The sequence below is a fragment of the Heliangelus exortis genome, chromosome Z (genome assembly GCF_036169615.1).
Source record: "Heliangelus exortis chromosome Z, bHelExo1.hap1, whole genome shotgun sequence".
Lineage (NCBI taxonomy): Eukaryota > Metazoa > Chordata > Aves > Apodiformes > Trochilidae > Heliangelus > Heliangelus exortis.
The window spans coordinates 18894383-18915607 of NC_092454.1; the positions used below are offsets into that span (position 1 = coordinate 18894383).

General features: G+C 39.5%; 1 protein-coding gene across 5 annotated transcripts in view; it reads right to left on the minus strand.

Moving 5' to 3' along the window:
• ANKRD55 (ankyrin repeat domain 55) overlaps positions 1-21225 on the minus strand; it is a 52542-nt gene that overhangs the window by 1944 nt on the left and 29373 nt on the right. Inside the window, exons 6-10 of one of the 5 annotated variants that reach the window (XM_071730545.1) lie at positions 20793-20977; positions 18898-19065; positions 16710-17344; positions 9396-9497; positions 1512-3069 (exon numbers count right to left, since the gene is read on the minus strand). In XM_071730545.1, the coding sequence (XP_071586646.1) occupies positions 2750-3069; positions 9396-9497; positions 16710-17344; positions 18898-19065; positions 20793-20977 (1410 nt within the window). In that variant the 3' untranslated portion in view covers positions 1512-2749. Of the gene's footprint in view, positions 1-1509; positions 3070-9395; positions 9498-16709; positions 17348-18897; positions 19066-20792; positions 20978-21225 lie in introns of those variants that run through there. The other 4 variants (XM_071730549.1, XM_071730548.1, XM_071730547.1 and 1 more) reach the window with 4 other exon arrangements.

A 21225-nucleotide genomic window follows, 5' to 3' on the forward strand; every position in this document is an offset into this window, starting at 1 on the left:
CATTCCTTCCTAGAAGAAGATGAGGAAAAAAAGGGAGAAAATAAAATAAAAACATAAGCTAGCAGATGTTTCCTGTCTTGCAAACTAGCTGTATAGAGAGGAGACAGTGGTAATGTGTATTTCTAGCTTCAAGTGACCACAACTCAAAGATTTGCATTTTTTAAGGAATTTCATTTGAAAGACAGTGTTATCTTTGATCAAAAATTGTTCATTATTCAGCTTTGTCCACCCATGCTGCATTCGTGAAGCATTGCTGAATAGGAAGAACAGAAAGCTGATTACTTCCTTTCTGCTAATGAAGCGTCTCCCTAAGGCATGGGAGAATGTCTCTCCCTTTCTCTTTTGCTGTAATACTGGAGACATCTGAGATTTGTTCAGTCCTCTATGGGAAGCCAGCACAGACTGCTCCTGTATCTGTCTCCAGCACGGCACTGCAGCTGGCAAACAAATAGGTGCCACCTCAGCTTTTTATGATTGCCATTATGCAGCCCAGCACTCCTCTGCTCTCTGGACAGGCAGACTAACTGTGGATTTTGATTGCCTCACAACACAAAAGATAAGAGAAATTCACCTCTTCTCACAAAACAAATAAAAGCACTGAGGATTCCCTTCTACTCAGGAAAAAATATAGCTGCAGTACATGACCTGCTTCTTTGGAGGCATCTCAGTTGACAGCAAAGAGCTATCTTACCTAGTCTAAAGTGCTAGCATGGTGATGGAGTTACAAATACTTGACCTTACTGGCATTTCCTTGCTGTGCCATTTGGTCTTCTCTTCCTTCCATGCACTGTACCCATTCCCAAGCACTATGTTAAACTAAAGGTAATTAATCTCTGCCAGAGTGGTTACTTTGGGCTCTCACTCTATGAAGACAAGCCTAATTTTCATGTCTGCACTGACACTTAGGGCTAACATGGAGTTTATTGACTGCCAACCAAAACTATACTGAATTAACTTTTCCTTCTCTGTGCAGCCTGCACTGAAACTATCTGCTCTGTACCTTTCAATAGTGGCTTAATCTTCCATGTTTCTAGCAACTCACTTAAACCACTAGTCTCTTGTGGGAGGTATGAACAATAGGTACAAAAAGACTGGAGTCAGAACAGAGAATCTGAGTGTTGCAACTGGCTGAGTTACTGGGCAGAGAAACTCAGGGGCTCTGGAGAGTAGAGCAGCTCAAGGCAGTGACCCTGAGGCGCAAATACCAGTCTGCTGCAGGGCGGACTCTGGACTTTTTAGTGTGACTGGACTGAGCAAAGAGAGCATGCCAGAATTGATTTTTCCTTTAGCAGAGTGTGCTTCTGTTACGCAGTATTGTTTCTGCCTATCCTCAGGGAGTAGCTTGCTTGTCGGGCCCAAGCACATGAGCTTTTTACTCTTACAGATTTCAGCTAGAAGCCTGAGGTTTACATCACTTATACCCTAACATTTGGATTAGATGTTTAAAAATAAAATAACCTTTTATTTGTGTGCAAAAGTTCCCAAAGTTACCTTTTCCCTCTGTTGTGTCAGAGCAGCTTTTGGTTTGCTCTGCTTTTTTCTTTCCAGGATTGTCTGTGACAGCCACCAGCCATCCTTCTATTTACAGTCATTACCACAAGGAAATTGGAAGCTACAGCTACTGGAACATAATTATCTTCTCTTTTGTGTCAGGTTTGTCTTTTATTGTCACACAGCAAAACAAATGTTTGTACAGCTAATACAACTTTTATCTAAACCAATATCCCATTCCCTTGCTGACTGAGCTGCTGATATAGTTAGTGTAGGACAGATTCACTTGCAATGGTGATACAGAAAGGGTGACAAAACAGGACTCTCCCCCTCCTCAGCCTGCCTACAGTAATGCCCACAGCCCCTCCATAATCAGGGTGGGGAAGCCTATGGAATTATGGCAGCAAGATTTAGATGAGAATCCTGAATCAAGCAGAGGCTGGCATCTTTGCTGGCCTCTTGGAAAGTACAGTCTTGTGAAATGTTTAGTAAAGGCTTATAGGACTTGCCAAGCTCTTGCCTGAACAGCAGTCTAGTTAGGTTTCCTTCTTCAGTTCAGTGATCAAAGTGATGAAATAATGCCTAATGACTCAGAACCGTACAATCCTTGTGTTATGAAAATAACAATATGCAGTTGCATTGTTCTCACTGAGGAATATGAAGGTTTAAATGAAAGAGACATAAATCTGCAACGAAGTGCAATGACGAGTTCTGACCAGTTGGTGTGAGAGCACCATCTGTCCCACTGGGATTAGTGTTTCATTGCACTTTTCCAATCTTGTTGAATGCCAAACCCCACAAACTTACAACACAGAAAGTATGTGAAAAACAGAACCAAATCACTTATTTTACTAAAACTGCCCTTTATTTTGAGCTTATTGGTTTAATATTAGACAAGATATTTTGGTGGCACACAGCCTCAGAATCAGCACCTTTGCATTTACAAACTACTGAGAATCTCTGTGAGTCTGTTTCCCTAATCCCAACCTTTAAATCACACAGAAACCCTTACTATTTGTTCCTGTTTTCTATGAAGATTTAGCAGCATTTTGCTGCAACAAGATTGTGTTATGAGGTTTCCACTCACAAAATATATTTACAGCATATTCAACACTGATTAGTAATTTAATAATAAATGAAAACTAGAATGAAAATTCCAGGATAAGTATACAGTGCAGCTTTTGTGATGTGCTTTCTTGGGTTTTGTTCATTTATGCTCCAGTTCACAAGAGCATCTTTAGTGCAAATTAATGAGATTTTACTGTACATCATCTGTATTGTAGCAAGTTCTTTCAACTGACTGAGGCCAATGCAATGAGTTAATTTTCAGAGTCTGGTTTGGGAAGGGATTTCTCAAGCTCTTCTGAAGGATTAGGGTTCTTCTGGCAGGTAGGACACGGCTTGGTTTCAGAGGCTCTCCTGATAGACCAGGCATTAGAGAATTGAGTGAATGATTCTGAGAATGTTCCCTTTTCTGGGATCTGGAGACCAGGGCTGGTGGGAGTATAACTGCACCAGTTCTTAGTGAATCTAAAGGCAAGGACTTAAACTTCTTAGCACCCTGAGATGGCAGCTGAACTAGAGGAAAAAGAAAAAGAATGAGAGTGCACAGAAAGTGAAAAGCACAACATTTTTAGAAATGTATTTGCTACTTTTATTGAACTGTTGTTTGTCTTGTGTTGTGTGTACTCAAACCTGTATTTGAAAAATGTGATCAAAATATGATTTAAGAATTTCTAGAGCCTGCCAGGGCTAATCTTTGACTGAAGAAAATTTTGTTGTTAAGTGATTTACTTTGTGTTTGATGATCAATGAGACTTGATAAACTCGAAGATTTACTTTTGATAATCAGAAAATCTGTAGTTTGTCTGAAGGAGACTTGTTCTGCTTGGAGGGCTTTCCAGAGAACATTTTTTCATCAAAAAAACCCCAAAACCAACAGGCTGACTGAAATAGAAATGTTTCATAGGAATATATTAATTTTAACAAAACACTTGTGGAAGGGTTTTTTGGGTAAATTCTGATCAAAATCCTAGAAAGATGGAATGGAATAAAATGGGCACCATGTCTATGTTGCTCTAGGCACAATCAATCATTAAGATAGTCTATACATACTCTGCGAGTCAGTGGCCACAAAAGTGGCTTTTAGCACATCAGGACTCACAGTGAAACACAAGAGCTACAGCAATTTTATGTCCTGTATCTGACAAAAGTCTTGTAAGAAACTGTGGATTTTGATTACCTCACACTCAGCAGTGTAACACTGTATTTTAAAGTTAACATAGTTCTGTATCTTCTCTATATTGAAATCCTCATTCATCCATGCTCTTTCATTCAGGCAACTCACTAATTTCCTAAATTTTTAAACAGAGAATTCAAAACTTTAATTGTAGACCTGTTTTTCTTTGCCTTGAAATCTATTGTAAATTACATTAGCTTCTTTTAATTTAATTTTCCATTTTACTCACAAACTCTTTGTATACAAACATTTCGGGTTTTTCAGTTTAGTCATATGAAGAGTTCCTGACTGGAGTTAACACCATCTCTGTTTTGGCTACAGAATCTTTCTTGCAATTTTTCACATTAATTTTTCCTTGGTTGCATTCTCATTGCATCTGTGATTTTGTTCCATCTGCATCAGTATAAATGAACCGATTTTTAGTAAAAATGACAGATCACATAATCAACTGCCATGAACTAAGTAACTACGGTAGTTAATGCACCTGTGAGAAGTTGGACTTTACAAGTCAATTTTGATCTTTAAAAAACAAACCCCAAACCAAACTGAATTTTCAGCACACTTAAAAAACTCAGAGGTAGAATAGTTTATTGAGGGCTGTAGAATAAAAAGGCAAGAATAGAAGACTTAAGGAATTTCAAGTCGGTTAACCTAACCTAAAAAATCCACAGTACCTAAAATCCTGCCCACAGTAGGTGTTTCTTAGAGGTAAATCTTTGAACCTATGAAGTTTGCCTTCTTCGCTGCTCACCAAGCAACATCAAATAGAGTAGCTGGGATACTGGTGGCAGGAATGCAGGAGAAATGAAAAATTACGTAGTTTTAATAAGGAAGCATTAATAACTGTCACAAATTCTCATTAAAAATAGGGTGAATCCACTACCATAATGTGGACACATACTGGATGAAAAAAAAAGTTCTCTGAGAACAGATTTACAATTCAAAATGACCTTGATAAATTTGAGAAACACTAAGAAATTCAGATAACAAAACTCAGGATGTCACAAACCTCTGAACTTAGGGGAAACAAAGAAACCCCAAACCAATGGAAGTCCAAATCTAAGATGGGGAATAACTGGTTAGGGAAGTAACAGTTCTGCAGGTAACCAAGGTCACTTATGGTGCCTGGGTCAGAAATATACTGAAGAAGTTCAAGCAGAAACTCTGCATCTTCCATGCCTCTGCAAAGAATAAGCACACTAAGTGACTTGCAAGCCCTTCCATCTCTGTAGATTTATGTAATGTATAATTAATGTCAGAAATTTGTCCTATTGAAAACAAATGTTACCTCTTTTAAAGGTTTGCATCTGTGTATTTTTTACTATAAACATTGTACAAAAGAGGCTGGAGTTCTTCTTGCTATATTCCTCTGTACCATGTGCCTCATACTAATTTCTTAATTTATTTGTCAGGACCAATAGTTATCTAAGACTTACCAGGTATCTATTTGGGGCAAAGAAAAATCTTTATAGACAGGATTAAAAAATTTGGTAGAATTTTTTTTTTTCTTTTTTTTCTGCTAATTTCAGTAGAATTCATGTTGTGATGGTCTGAACAAACAGGGTTTATTAGAGCTGCCAGACTTTTGGCAATGTATTGTAATTCATGGTTCTTATTCATGGTTCATTCATTTTCAGAATTTCAGGAAATTACAATGAAATAAAAATTAAAAAAACTGAAACAATCCAACAACCAAAAATATTAATAATTTGCTTTAATTCATTGTGAATTTTCATGTATCAGGCAGGGCTAACTCCAATGAACAGGCCCATTTGTTTCCTGTCCATGATAGAATGCTTGAGTTAATTTAAATTTTTGTTTGTAAACCAAATGTATACTGAAAGGCTCACTTGTTTCTCTTTTTGGAGCATAGGCCATGCTTTCCAAGTTTACAGGTCTGTAAAATATACCCAGGACACTTTATGTACTAGATAAGTCCTTAATGAGGGTTTAAGCAAAAGCAGTGTAGTTTAATTTCACCCCCATGACCAGATAGCTATTACAAACCCATGCTCATCCAAAGTAGAAAACAGCATCCTGACATGAGTGCTTCCCACTTAGTCTTACATGATATACTCATTTTAGGATATTCAGTAAGGACTTCAGAACTTGTGCATGGATGGATTTGAAATAATACATAAAATGACTGGTATTATTATATATATTGAAACACAGAAGCCTGGACCCAGCACTGGGGTCTGTGAGAGACAGAACCCTTAGGGCTGGTTGCTACACATCCAGAATCTACATACAGCAAAATAACGAGTAATTATTCATGTTCAGAGTGCAGAGTCATCTACTAAAAGCAAGTGACTCTTGAGTTGCTGCTATTACAAACTGCAGAGGCAAGGATAAGAGTGTCGGGCAGGCATTGCCCAGGGACTATGTACTGCAGCAAAAGGGATGGCTCTTAGATTCTCTTCCTTTTGCAAGCAGTGGACCACGGAGTTATGGAGAGGATGATCTGTGTACTCTTTTGCTGTTAATTTGGGAAAGAAGAAACTTTAAATAATAATGAATAAAAACACACGGAAACATTGTTTAAAAAAATGCTAGATGACCTGTAGAAATAGAGGTATTTTTTGTGTATTACTTTGTGGGGTTTTTTTTTGTTTTGTTTTGTTGTCATTTTGTTTGGTTTTTTTTCTTTTTTGTGTCAACAAGTAATAGCCTCACTGTGGTTTCAGACCTTCTAAGCCACATGAAGAAGAGAATGCAGCAGAGGCTTATCTGGAAGTCTCATATTGATTTGGAAAACAATTCTGCCAATGCATGAGCAGTGCATGATAGTTATAAGCCTGTTTCCCAAGGGTTCTTGGGAGACTCAAGGGATGGGATAGACAGGTTGTGATGGAACTAGGGCAGCAGGATGCAGAGTAACAGAGGTGCAAGGACATGATGAGGATATTCAAGAAGTCATGTGAGGGACATCTTAGGGCCTAGAAAAATCTTGAGGGTGCCAGTTTATAACCTATGGTTTAAGTTACTACGTAACCATGTAAACTATGGCTTAAAGTCTAGAAGAGTAACATTTTTAGGACTAGAGGAAGGAGGAGTGGAATCCTGACTCTTAAACAATTATTTGGAAAGCTCCATGATCAAATGTGTCATTTATGTTTAACAAAGAAGAAATGTAACCCAGTTTACATAAGATAATTTACATAAGAAAAGCAAGGTTTTTTGCTTTTCTGCTACTGGCATGAACTGATCTGTGAGCAGCAATGCCATCTGGATAAATGTACTGAATTAGTTAATTAAACCATGATTAACTCTGATAAATTTATTTTATTTTAAATTTTATTAATTTGTACAACTTAGGTTTTGGTAGGAGACTAGAATGGAAATCCTGGCTATTTGTATGAGTTACTGAAAGAAACATGAAAAAGTGATTATGAAATGATTCTGTTTTTAGGGTTTCGCTTACAAGTCTATTTTAACAAGAAGACACAGAAAACATTAGTAGAAAGTTTAAAAATAGCAGACTTGGAGGTGAGGTTTTGAAAGAAGTTAGATTACTTCCTCTGAGCAGACAGAGAATACCACCTCAATACTCCACATATCTCTATTTTTCTTCTTTCTCATTTATTTACTATGCAACAGTAGTGCAGGATTCTGTATTCCCCCTATCCAGTCTGATATTCCCTATAAAGCTACCGCTGCTGTTTTGTTTTTAGTAATCTTGTTAAGACTGTAGAACTGCTCCTGCAACTTGTAAGAGGTAATGACTCTTAAATCTAGCTCTGAAATGTCAAAATGGCAAACTGCACATCATCATCCAAAATACACTGGGAGCTTTAGATTCAGTGAAGCACAAGAATGTCAAGGCAGAACATTGCTTGGAGTAGGGCTAGAATTTGTAAATAACACCCCAGTTTCTGATGCCTGGGAAACTCACTAAGTTTGGTCACTCTGACAGGGCTGTGGGAGCAGGGCAAGGCACTCCTTGATCTCTGGGACTTTGCTTCTAGTTGCCTTGGGAATGAGAAGCTGGCTGAAAATGCAGAGGAAAAAAAAAGTCTATTGCTCTCTCAGTGCCTTTAGTTTCCATGTTATAGAAGCTACCCAAACCAGTAGCTGTTAGAATGAGATAAATGTATGATTTGCATCCTCATGTAAAAGCTAGTCTATCCACTGTGCTTAAGACACAGAGAGATAGAATCCATTGTCATCAAAGTAAAATTCAGAAAATGACAGAAGTTTTTTAAACATTATGATCTTGTTCTAATCCTCTTCCCTCTAATTTTTGCTAGCAGGACAGAAAAATCAGTGTCATGGTATTCTTCTGCTTTCTGCAGGAGAATCATTCCTCATCCTGGCTTTCAACATGTATAAACTTTTTCTGCCAAGCAGAAAATCACATGTGCAAACTTTTTCTGACATTAGGATGTCATCCATCTCTTTACATCCTGTAAGTCACCATGTTACATCATGGTCTGCTCCTCTGAAAAGCTACCAGAATCATACAGGCATATGCAATTGAGAGTGAAACAGAGGGATAAATCCCATTTCTGAGAATACCAGTCACCTCTAATCTGGAAAACAAATGGAATCAGTCTCTCCTTTGTATTGATGGCCACTTCTACTCGGCTAACTCTGTGAAACTCATTGGAAAAAAGAGTTGTGACCAGCACCAAGTTCTGCTGGTTGTGTGCCAGTCACTAGTGGAATACCCCAGGTATATACTGGGACTAATACTATGTAATATCTTCATTAATTACTTGGGCAGTGGGGCAGAGTGCACCTCCTGCAAGCTTACAAATGATATAAAACTGGGAGGCATAGCTGATACAACAGATGAGTGTGCTGCCACTCAGAGAGACCTTGACAGGCAGGAGAAATTGATGGACAAAACTCTTACAAAGGGAAATGTGAAGTCCTGCATCTGGGGAGGAGTAACTCCTTGCCCTCTCCCATGCTGAGGATCAAAAAGCTGAAAAGGAGCTTTTAAAAAAAAGTGACCTGGGGGATCCTGACAGACAAGATGACCATGAGCCAGCAATATGCCCTAGAAGCAAAGACAGATGATAGCATCCAAGGCTGCAACAGGAAAAGTATTACCAGCAGATTGTGAGAGGTGATCCTTCCCCTCTACTCATCATTGGCAAGACACATCTGGAGTGCTGTGCCCCAGTCTTGGGACCCCCAGTACGTGAGAGACATGGACATACTAGAGCCAAGTCCAATGATTAAGGGAATGGAGTGTCCAGCCTCAAAGGGGAGGCTGAAAGGCCTGGGACTGTCTTGCATTGAGAAGCGAAGGCAGCTCAGGGGATCTTGTCAGTATGCATAAATGTCTGACTGGGGGGAGCAGCAAAGAGGGAGCCAGACTCTGCTCAGTCATGTCCTATGAAGGGGAAAAGGTCACTGGGTACAAACAAGTAAAAAGAAAACTTTTAACTCTGAGGGTGATCAAATCCTGGAACTGGTTGTATAAAGAAGTTTTGTACACCTCATCCATTGAAGTATTTAAACTCCGATCTTGAGCAACCTGCTGTAGGTGACCTCTAAATGGGCAGGGGGACTGGACTTGACAGTCTCCGGAGATGCCTTCCAATCTCAGCCATTCTAAGATGCTGTAAAAAAGGAACATGAAACCTCTCTCAAGATCTCAGATAGCAGTGATGGAGGCACACAAAATTATACTCTTACTGAGATTTGCCTGCACTTTTGTGAGCACAGTGGTTGGGTACAGGAGGTAAGCTGTTCCGCACAGGAGTAAGATTTTTTATTTTGGGTTGGTCTACAGACATCTGTTGAAAATTTTTACCTGTGAAAGAAAAAGGTCATCTGTTACCATATGAAAATATTGCAAATAATGTGGTGCATCTATGGCTTCTATTAAAAAAAAAAAAAAAAAAGAAAAGATGTTGCTTATTAAGTCTCAAAAATATTTAATAACAAGAAACTGCTAACTGAAAAAAGCTGTTCCTTTTTTCTCTTTAATTTAAAAAGTAACTCATTTAATATAACCTTTATGTGAACCCTTATCAATTCCTCTCATATAATATAGTAATTGGTCTTAAAACCAGCACAGTCCAGTAGCTAAGTCCATGTAAGAGTATTTGTACACTGTACTTGTAGAAACATTCAACTGGATTTGATTTCAGAATCAAAGCCTTAGTTTGCAAACATTTCTAATAATGTCTCGAAATTTCCAAGTACTAGAACACAAACGGATTTCAGCTGCTTGTTGGAAAATGAGAATGGTGTAAACTTGAGCACTGAGAGGGTTCTGCTGCAGATCAGAACATAGCAGAATTGGTATAAGCTGATACTGATTCTTATTAAGCTGTTTATGGCAATTCATAATTACCAGGAAGAATAGGTACTGGAAAATGAAAGGTTTATAGGCTAACTGGCATTTCTCTGGCTAGGATTAAAGTTAACTTTGGTCTAGTACCATTAAAAAAAGACAATTTTAGGTGATGTAATACATTCATTTACATAAATTACACATCAAATACTATTGCTCAAGCACTGAATCAGCATTTTCCACAGATCTTTTTCCTGAGCTGATCTTATTTTGTGACGTTTGAGTGCCCCAGATTTTTCTTTTTTACTATCCCCATATCTTCGGTGACCTTTGTAAGGAGTCCTGAGTTGTCTTGCCAAACAGCTGCTCATCCACCAGGGCACTGCAGCATAGCTCATTGCGAATACCTTTAAAATACCAATGTATTGTACTTTTGAAAATACCTATGTATTGCTGGGCTGTGCTAAATAAACTTACAGGAAAGTATTTGTAGAACAGTTTCCTTGAGGAGCCTGAAGGAGCTGCTAGGCCAGTTGACTGTAACTAACTGTGTTACTGACTAAACAGATTCTGTTAGAAGGGAGCTGAAGTAGTATTTATCAGACAAAACCCCACGTTATAGTGCAGCCTTCAGCTTAGCATTGCAAAGTAAGTAAAAGTGATGTTGGATCACTTTGCTGGCTCCCATGGGTAATGCTGATGAGGACTGAGCTAAAGCAATCTATTATGGATGAGCTGTGTCTAACAGAAACAGACCTTGGTTTCCTTTTCCCATGTTTAGTCCTTATCTAAAGTAGTTTTCAACACTTCTCCAGGGTGATAAAAAAGTGGGTGTAAAAATTGGTAATTTTTTTCTATAGTCATTACATCTACTGTGCACAAAGAAATAAGTACATCAGTTCCAAAGTAGCAGAGAATCCAGCCCGCTGCTCCCATTAGTAAAATTCAAGTTATATAATTTCTGTGATGCTTATGCTGAGAACTAATGGCTTATTATGTATGTACCATTATGGCTTTGGAGGTTGTTTTTTATATCAAGAGATATATTTATTTCATAAATGGGGATGTCTGGCAGCAAAACAACAGTACAAAGCATAATCATCTTTGCAAGGATGATATTAATTCTTGGAAAAGAATCCTTGTTGTCTAGAAGTTATGGCATCAATAACACCAGAGAAAAAGTTGTTTTTTGGTTTTTTTTTCTCTAAGACATCATTGTCATATTTATGGTGGCATTTATTTTTGAAGAAATGGACAGGAGGCAGTTTCATTATTATAAAATGCAAGACTGTTGTACATTTAATTTTCTTTACTGACGTTTTCAGTGAATTGTTCTTTGGTAATTTTTTATTTTTTATATAACCTCTTCAAGAAATTAGAAGGTACTGAGCTCCCATAATAAAGCCTATAATAGGTGATACCTGTAATGAGGCATCACCTTACATCTGAAAGGTTAGTAATTTAAAAGATGACTTGGTGACAGAAGGACGGTCCAGCTAGCTAGAGAACGCTAAGAGCTGCCTCATGTTGGAAACAGGCTTCTGTTTACCCACATCACTTGAATTTCTCTACTTATGCTATTTTGCCTGTTGCGCGGGTTTTGGCTGGTATTGAGGTAATTTTCTTCACTGTAGCTAGTGTCGAGCTATGTTTTGGTTTGTGCTGCAAAAAATGTTGATAATACAGATATGTTTTAGTTACTGCTGAGCAGTGCTTACACTGATTCAACATGTTTTCTGCTTCTCACACTACCCCATCAGTGAGTAGGCTTTGGGTGCACAAGAAACTGGGAGGAAGTACAGATGGGACAGCTGACACCAACTAACCAAAGGCATATTCCATACAATATGACATCATGTATATTTATATACCAGTATGTAAAGCTGGTAAAAGAAGAAGGAAGGGAAATAAGTTTGGAGTTATGGCATTTGTCCTCCTAAGTAACCAGTATCTGTGAAGGAGCCCTGCTGCCATGAAGATAGCTGAACACAGCATGGCAACAGGAAGCAGTGCATTCCTTGTTTTGCTTTGCTTGCATGTGTGCCTTTTGCTTAACCTGTTAAATTGTATTTCGACCCACAAATTTTCCTGTTTTTATGCTTGATTCTCCGCCCCATCCCACTGTGGGGGAGTGAGTGGCTGAGTGTGGCTTAGTTTTCCAGCAGGGGTTAAACCATGACAGCCTGCCTTGATGCCCAGCGTGAGGATCAAAGGGTTCAAGGTAACAATATATTTTTAAAATGGGCTACATCTAATTTATAGCTGTTATTGCTGTTTAGCTATAAGTTGGCAGGCTTGCAATGCGGCTTGCTTTCCTTACTCTAAACTAGAGCCTTGTGCCCATTAGTGGCTACTTTTTGCTTTTGCTTCTTATTGCACTGCTGATCATCTTACATCATGACAGCAATGGCCACGTGCCTGGCCTGGCAGATGGCCAGGGCATCATGGCTGTGTCTGTGCTGCTGTACTGGACAGGCTGGAACTCTGGTGTCAACCTGAATCAAAAAGACTGTGACCTGTGGATGAGCCCATGCAGGAGCAGGACACTCCAAAGTGTGTGCAGCCACGGGTAAGCCCATGCTAGAGCAGGTGCATCACAAAGAGTCTGTGGCTGAAGTTATGTCTGTGCTGCAGCAGGTGGCCCTCTGAAGGGATTGTGGACCAAGGGTAAGTACACCCTGAAGTACCAGTGCATATGGATGAGTCCATGCTGCAGCAGGTACACCCCGAAGAATTGGTGGCTGTGAGTGAGGTCACGATGAGCATCTCAAAGCACTGAGGCGTGGATAAGCCCACAATAGAGCAGAACATCTCAGGAGTGACTAGCTATAGGTAAAGCCCAGTTGGAGCAAATTCACTCCTGAAGGGACTGTGGCTGTGGGTAAGGGCACATTGGAGCAGGTATATTTCTGAAGGCATTGTGGCCCATGGAGAAGGCCATGCTGGAACAGGTGCACCTCAGAGTGACTATGGATAAGCCTATGCAGCAGCAGGTGTTCACTGAAGAGACTGTGGCTCATCAATAGGGCTTCACTTGGAGCAGGTATACACCTGAGGGACTGAAGCCTATGGGTATGTGCAACCCTGAGCAGGGCAAGAAAAGTTCATTACTATATTAAATCCTATGGCCAGGTCCAAAGGAACTAGAGGTAGAGATTTTAATGGAAAAACCTTAAAATTTTTGTTACCCATGATCTGAATTTGTTATAGGAGTAACTACAGCAGCAACCACCCAAACCAGATGAGAACAAGCCTTACAAGAAGCAGTGCAAGGGCAGCAGTGACCTGACCTGGCTCTGGTGCTCAGTAACTCACTCAGCAACACACCACCTGTCCTCTCCTGAGTGACCACCATAACAGGTGGTGTCCAAAGTCATGGCCTAAATTTAAATTGACTCAGTGAACATTTTGTGGACATTTTACTAACATTTTACTGGAGTGATCCATAGACTAAGGGAATGATACCTGTGTATGATATAAGGATGAGAAGGGTGGTGGGGGTTAATGAGGATGTATTCAATAGTGTGGGACCTTGCCATGGCATAAATTGTATGGAACAAGGGATGGAGCATGTGCTGGTTTCAACTAGACTAGGTTTAATTTTCTTCACAGTATGTACTATGGGTCAATATTTTTGATTTGTAATGGAAATAGTGTTGATGATACAGGGATGTTTTTATTATTACTAAGCAATGTTTAGACATAAATACAAAATGCTTCAGACTGTGGATGCCAGATCAGTACTGTTGCTGCAAACACTCTTGTAATAGTGAGAATAGTTTCTGACAGTTTTTCTACTCTACCTTTTTTATTCCCAGTGGAGGGAAAGACAAAGTAGTTATCCTGAGAGAAACCAGTGGCATGAATAAGATGAGTCTCATTGCTACCCACAGCATCCTCTCCCATTTGTGTAAGTGCTAAGGCTCAGCTAGTAAATTGACTTACCTTTAATTTCCAGGCGCACAGAAAACAGGACAAGAAAGGCCCCAAAACCCCCAAAAAAACCCAAACCCCAAAAACAAACAAAAGCAAAACAAACAAAAAACCCCCCACAAAAACTATGTGCCAGCTGCCTTAGTAGCAATAAGCACAAAAATTAGCTGTTTTAATAAAAGCCACAGTCATGTAAGATAATCAACACTGTGTGTCAGCTAGGAAAATAATTTTTAAATTGAGTTCCTCTAGATTATTGATACCCATAATCCTGCTCTATTTAATGATTAGGAAATTACATGTAGTCCCCACAGTCATGACTTGAGAAATGGAGCATTAACACTTCCTTCAAAGACCACATGTTGGCTTTTTCCTTCAGCTACAGAGAAAAAAAAAAACAATGAGGAAAAATCTTTTCTTAGAGCTGCCTTCACAGTACTGTTGGCTAGGCTGAAGCCAGGCTTTACTTTACTTCTGATCCCTGTAAGTCCTGCAGGCACACGGCACTGGAGACCTGAAGCCCTGGACCTAATACAGTAAATGCAGTTCTAATTCACAGCAAGTCAGGTGGCTTTACAGGGACAGACAGATTTAAAACACACATAAGCATGGAAAGGGATAAGCAGATCTTATCGTGAAGAAATGCTAGGCAGTATCTGGGTTGTATTCCTATCAGACACACTGTCTCCCTACACACACACTCACTCCCTACACACTTCCACTACTTCAGTGTAAGTCCTTTTTGCCAGCCACAGGAATCTATTGTTGGAAAGTTTTGCTAAAGGCAGCTGGTACACAGATAACTGGGCTTAAAGCATATTCAGGATTTGTTTTTCTATTTTCTGAGGTAGATAATAAGCTGCCAGAGATAAAAAACTGTCAGAGATAAAATTACTTACACTTCCTTTGGACATGCAAAGACAGCTCCCATTGTAACAACTAGAAGATTCCCATAATTTGATATGATTTTTCCCTCAGTCCTGCATGTAGACTGTTGGTCCTACACTGAGTCCCTGTATAGATTATAGAGCACAGAGTGGATGCAGAGGGTATGTCCTGATTCAGCCAGTTGTAGCTTTTTGTCACAGGATGTTCACAGAATACCAACTGTCCTTCTGTCCAGAGCAAACAAGCATTTAACCATACAGAATTAAAAATTGCCTACAGTCTTAAAAAACCTCTATAAGCACTTAAAAATAAAGTGGTAATTACTTCCACATCAAATGTATTCACAGGCCAGCTATATTCACTAAGAAGTGTTTCCCCATAGCTGTGCTCAGGTTTGGTATATCCAGTCTGAGTTTATTCTCCCTCCTACTGCCAAAATGAGTGATCTAAAATGTCTGTGCATTATTGTACCTTAGTATATCTAGGTTGTAAAGAAGCAGGTTTTCTTGTTTTCCACAAGTGAGCTGAACCTTGCAGAGTTCAGATAGAAAGTGTGTGCTGGAGGAACCCTTGCTAGCCATGTGGAGTTTGGAGGTTTTATGGTTGAGTGAATAGCTGAAGAATGCACAGTAAAAAAAGTCGTGACACCTATTGATGAGGTCTCTCAAGCTTTCAGGAATGTGGCCTGATGCTCAGGAAGTGAAGCTTTTTGAATAGCTCCTGTTTATCCTGAAAAATGTTTCAGCCCTTATTTGCACAACATAGAATGACCTGTCATTCTGAAATTGCAAATTCTACTTTCACTATTAGAGATGTGAACAAAGATTTTCTATTTTATAGATCACTTCCCTTATGAGTCAGTACAGTTTGCACTATCATGCAAGCTCAGGCAGTGACCTGACCTAACTGAGGATTCTTACACCCCTCTTGCACTGGAGGATAACAGCTCATGTCTGTTGGGGTGAGGGTAAATTAACTTATTGTGTAATGTTTACTCCTTGTAATGGTGTACTGGTGATTTTGGGGATTATTTTTGCTTACTTAATTTTCAGTTGGATATTACAGTGGCTGGAAGGCATGCTATGTGTGTTTAATTTTGGCATGGGACTAATCCTGAGGGAGATGAAGTTGGAAACACTACTATGTTGAAGTAAACTCCAGCATGCAGGCCATCCAGAAAACAAAGTACTAGTACTAGATTCCAAATATTGCCAAACCCTGGTTTGAATTTACTTCAGAATTCTGATGCTCTGCTTCATTACTGCTGCAGTACAGTTTCCAAACCACAACAGAGAAGCACTTAGTCCACCTGTGTAATACTAGCAATCTGAACTGAGTTTTGGAGAAGCCGTAAGAACAGCACAGCAGACCAAAGAGATGGCAATCAGTATGAGATGAGTGGGAAGGGTTACATCCTGGACTCAGAATATTTAAGGGGAAAGTGGCATAATGCAGAACTGTCCATTGAGGCAGACACGGACTCAGGTCCAGAAGCAGCTCTCAGCACAGTTAGAACATTAAGTTCAGTACTTTTCCCTTGCACATATATTTCCAGGACTTAGTGTGGATACGAGGCAGCAGTCATGGCAGTGGGTGCGCATGTGCAATTCCCAAAGCACATATATAATCTGGAGGCTCTTATTGTGCTCAGGTACTTTTCATGCCTCATAGCTACCTGAATTATTGCTTGCTTGTCATATCTACTCAAATTTCTTATTTCCCACACCTAAGCTCCCCAATTCAGCTGTCAGCTGATATTCTTCTATCCATATGCTATGATTACTATCACATATAGGGAGAAGAAATTGAAAAAGATATTAAAGAAATCAGACTCACCTATTTTTTCTCAGTCAGCCACATCAGAAGGCATTATAGAATTTGGGAGATAGAGAAGCAAGAAATTACCTGATGGAGAACTGGGAAGTGAGGGAAGGCAGGGAGGGCACAAAAGCACATGGTGAGATCTATCAGAATTTAAGCCATTTATCAGTTTGTCTGAAGGATTCCTTGTACAGACTTTGTAGGAAAATATTTGGTTACAGTCTGTGTTCCAAGGATCATCCAACAAAGCCTGGCAACTTGTTCTGTGGTCCAGCAAGTTGTGTTCACTCCTACTCTTTTGAGACTTGTGTGCAAAATGGTGGGTGCTGGTTCTGGAGGTTGTGCTCTGGGAAGCAGTTAGGAAGGAACTGCCCCCAGTAATTGGGAGAAGGCTCTGGGTTCTGATGGCCAGAAGTCCCTGACACTCTGGTTGCTTCTTTTCTGGTATGAGGTACTTTGTGTCTGTGCTCCTTCCTTTAAAGTCAGTGGTGGCCACACATTTGTCTGAAATGTCTTTGCAGTTTGTGTCCATAGTGCAATCAAAAGTGGTGATGATGTCATCTACTTCTAAGGTCTCTTCTCTAGGATATCTGTCTCTGCTTCTCTCCTTCTGAACAGTTTTCTGATCATCTTTCTTCTTTTTGCAGGAGAAAATATAGTTCAGCATACGTAATCGTCCTTCTTTCTTTAGGGAGGGAAACTGATGACTGGGCTCTGATCTACTGGATGTAGAAATCAAAATGTGTTATTATTGCCAAATAATACTTCTGGTGTTAGCCCATTAAATTGAGTATTTATGATTCACATATATTTACAGTGGTGGTTCAAGGAGGCAGAAAATGAGGATCCCCCATTTGTAATTAACAAAGAATGAAAATGATACTGTGTTATTTCACTCTTTCTTATGGGGTTCATTTCCTTATGCTCATCTTAGGCTCAGTGCAGCTATCAGAAAAAAAACCCAAACAAACTTTTCTGGCTTCAGCATCTACCAGCTGCAGGATCATTATTCTTAATGGTGAGGCAAGGTCCAAAAATAACAAGAACATGCTGGGCTCTTTAAAACCAAGTGGCCTTGTACTATGTTGTATTTGGAAAAATGGTATTTCAAACAGCATACTAACACTAGCACTGTAGCTAACACTGTAACATTTCTTTCCCTTTCCCTTGCCCTTTCCCTTGCCCTTTCCCTTTGCCTTTTCCTCTCCCTTTCCCTTTCCCTTTCCCTTTCCCTTTCCCTTTCCCTTTCCCTTTCCCTTTCCCTTTCCCATTCCCTTTCCCTTTCCCTTTCCCTTTTCCTCTCCTTTTCCCTTTCCCTTTCCCCTCACCCTCCCTCTTAATTTCCCTTTCTCTGTTCCTTTTTCCTCTTTCCTCTTTACCTGATGCTTTTTTTTCCCTTTTCCTCTCCCTTTCCCCTTTCTATTGCCTTGCCTGTACTAAAGAGGCCCAGGACAGGTTCAGAAGATCTATCAATTTAATTGCCTACAGTGCTGTCGTGATAGAGGTTTTTAGAAGACATTTTGACTAATCAACATTTCAGACCTCCCATAGGCAGAGAGCAGGAGGAGGAGAAGAAAAAGTAAAGTTACTCATGTTTCAAAATTTGTAACAGAGAAAATAATAACTGCTGGAAAGGAGGGAAAAACACAAAAAAATGTGATGGTGTCTTTGTACATGCATGCTCATTTACCAAAGTTCAAGAACTTAAATGGATTAAATGACAGCTGCTGAAATATGAGAAATACAAAGAGAGAGAAGATTATAAGCAATGATAAAAGAATTATATTTTTCAACAGACAAAAACCTCAGGGTATGAAGAGGCAATCAAGGTACAGAACCAGAGAAGGATAAGAAAGCATTCCCAAACCCTTACCCCGAGGACAAAAACTTGAAATTTATGTTATTGTTTATCTGGCAAAGCTGCTTTTCTGTTCAGTCCCTCTGTCTGATTGCGTGAATACACAGCTAGTGCATAGAGACTTCAAGAAAGTGGAAGGCTTTATCTGATGGCTGAAATTATTATGCAAGATCAATTTTCTGCATGTAGATGGATGAGAGCTATAGTCACATCTTCTTGGTTCAGAACCCTCATTGATCAAGGGACTAGCACTTTAACTGCAGATGACTAATTCTAATGATGCTGCTTTGGTAGAAAACTTGAGCTAAGTATTGCATATGAACCAAGAAGACATCAGCTAGAGTTCAAACCCTTTGGTAGCACAGAAAATGATTATTTTTTTTTTTCTAGTCAGTGGCAACTTGTGAGCTTTACCTGCTCTCCTGAGACAGCAGCTTTATACATCCTGTGTGCCCACAGTACATTGCATATGTCAGAGGAGTGTTTTCATTGGTGTCTTGAGGGCTGCTGTCTATCCCAAGCTCTAGCAGTGTCTGCACACAGTCAGCTTTCCCTGCTGCTGCAGCCCAGTACAAAGGTGTCCTACAGACAAGGGGGAGTCTATTAAGATAGATTAATAAATATACCATCAAAACTATTAATGACATGATGAGGTGTGCTCCTATACTACTCATACAGACCGATGACACCCATTTTAAGGAATTCTCCAGCAACTTAGCCCACACTGATGAGCTTCCAATGGTGGTAATAAGGCCATGGACTGGCCACATCTATCTATATGCATATATTTATCTGCAGATAAGGTAGATATAGGGCTGTAGGGTGCACCACCCCACCCCCCTGCCCCCTCCACTACATAAAAGCATCTTTGCTGCTGCTGGAAATGCAGAGTGGGAGGAGCACCTAAAATTTTCAGAGCATAATTTGAAAAAAATCTTTGATAATGTCCACTGCATTGGACAAACTCTTCTCATCTTTACAGCAAATATAATTAGCAATTGGCAGCTCAGGGATCACCATAAGGGTAATAGGAAAAGAAGCTTCCTACATATGAATGAGAAGGACTGTACATATCTACCAGACTGGCATTGCCCCTTTGCCTATTTCTGTGTTCTTTGATGGGCACAGACTGGAACAGATATAATCCCCTTGAAATTGTACAGAAGAATCAAACTGATATTCTTCTTGGCAGAAGATTTGCATCTTGACTTTGGAAACTTTTGTCTAGGTTCCAAATTGTAGTATTTTGCTCTTGTGAAAAATCTGAAAGCACAGAGAACACCAAAAGAAAACTGGGCAATTCACTTTTCTTTGCTTGTTTCTTTGGAATCCCCATAATTTCAGATGGGTATAGTCAGAAACATAATAGAATGGAAATGGAAATCTACTTTGTGTGTACAGTGAACAGCTTATTTTTTCCTCTCTTCAAGAATAATACCCTCTATGGAAATATGTGAGAATGTGTAACAGCAGGTCATGTCTTACTGAGCTCCTAAGTGTAGTTAAGCTCTTCCCTTCACCCTTCTTTCCATAGAAGCACAGACACTCAATTACATTTTACTGACATAAAGAAACTTCTCCAGAACCCTGCTGTTTTAATTCTTTCCTGCTTTATTGCACTTTTCCATGAAGAATGGCATTATTTTAAGTATATGGAGGGTTAAGCCAGGAAAACTTTGGCTTTTGCTCCATTGAGCAAGATAGTCAATATGAACAGTCAGTTGGTTCTCTAAGCATTAAATAAATTACACAAAGTTCCAAGAGAGGCAGGTGTGGGTTGAAAAAGAGGAAAGAAGATGACTCTTCTGCACTTACGATACAGGGATTTCATCCTGAAAGAAATCATATGCCTTTTTGGGATGGAAGGAGAAGGTCCCCTTATCCTATAGGAATACTGTATTAGCATTTTAAATGTAACAAGGGAACACTTCCATTTCTTAAATACAAACAGCAGCAGAATTCCAGTGTCAAGTTCTATGATCCTGTTCTATTGTTTTGAAAAGAATAGTAATTTTTGATTGAAAGACGTTAAGTCAAGTGGTGACAAAGTCCTTTCATACATAATCTTATTGTTTCCTACCAGAAACACAAAGTCATATAACATTCCTTCTAGTCAGGCATTGTAGTAGATGTGATACATATGGAGCTGGACTGCTCTGCAGTGTTTCTGAGCAAGCACAATTGTAAGTGCAGTTCATTAACTAGGCCATGGTCTGTGAAACAGGAAAAATGATTATAGAATAAACAGAGGTAGTCTCATGTTAACAGAAAGGAAGCAGCAATTTCAGTTTCAGAATTTCCATGGTTACCTGTCATCCACATCAAGGGCCTGCAGGTTGCACTCAGGGACTTTAGCCAACTCACTGATAATATCACTGTAGCCTGCAGCAGCAGCAATGTGCATACATGTTTTGCCACTCTCGTCATCATAGTTTATTATTGATGGTCCCTGGTAGTGGTTCAGAATGATGGAACACAGAATCCTGTTGCCACTCTGGAAGGAAATTCAGAGAATAAAAGCATTTTTACAATGGAGTTCACACCAAACTGCATTTTCTCTGCTAGAGAAGGCTAAATACAATAATGGTATTTTGTTTTGTGTATAACAGACTCCCCAGGTAGGAAAGCCAAAAGCTTCCAATCCCCTGCTGGGAATTGGGGTTTCTTGATAAATTTCCTAGAACACTTTGAGCACTGGAAAAATAATAAATAATGTACCACCACTGCCAATATATCCAAAGG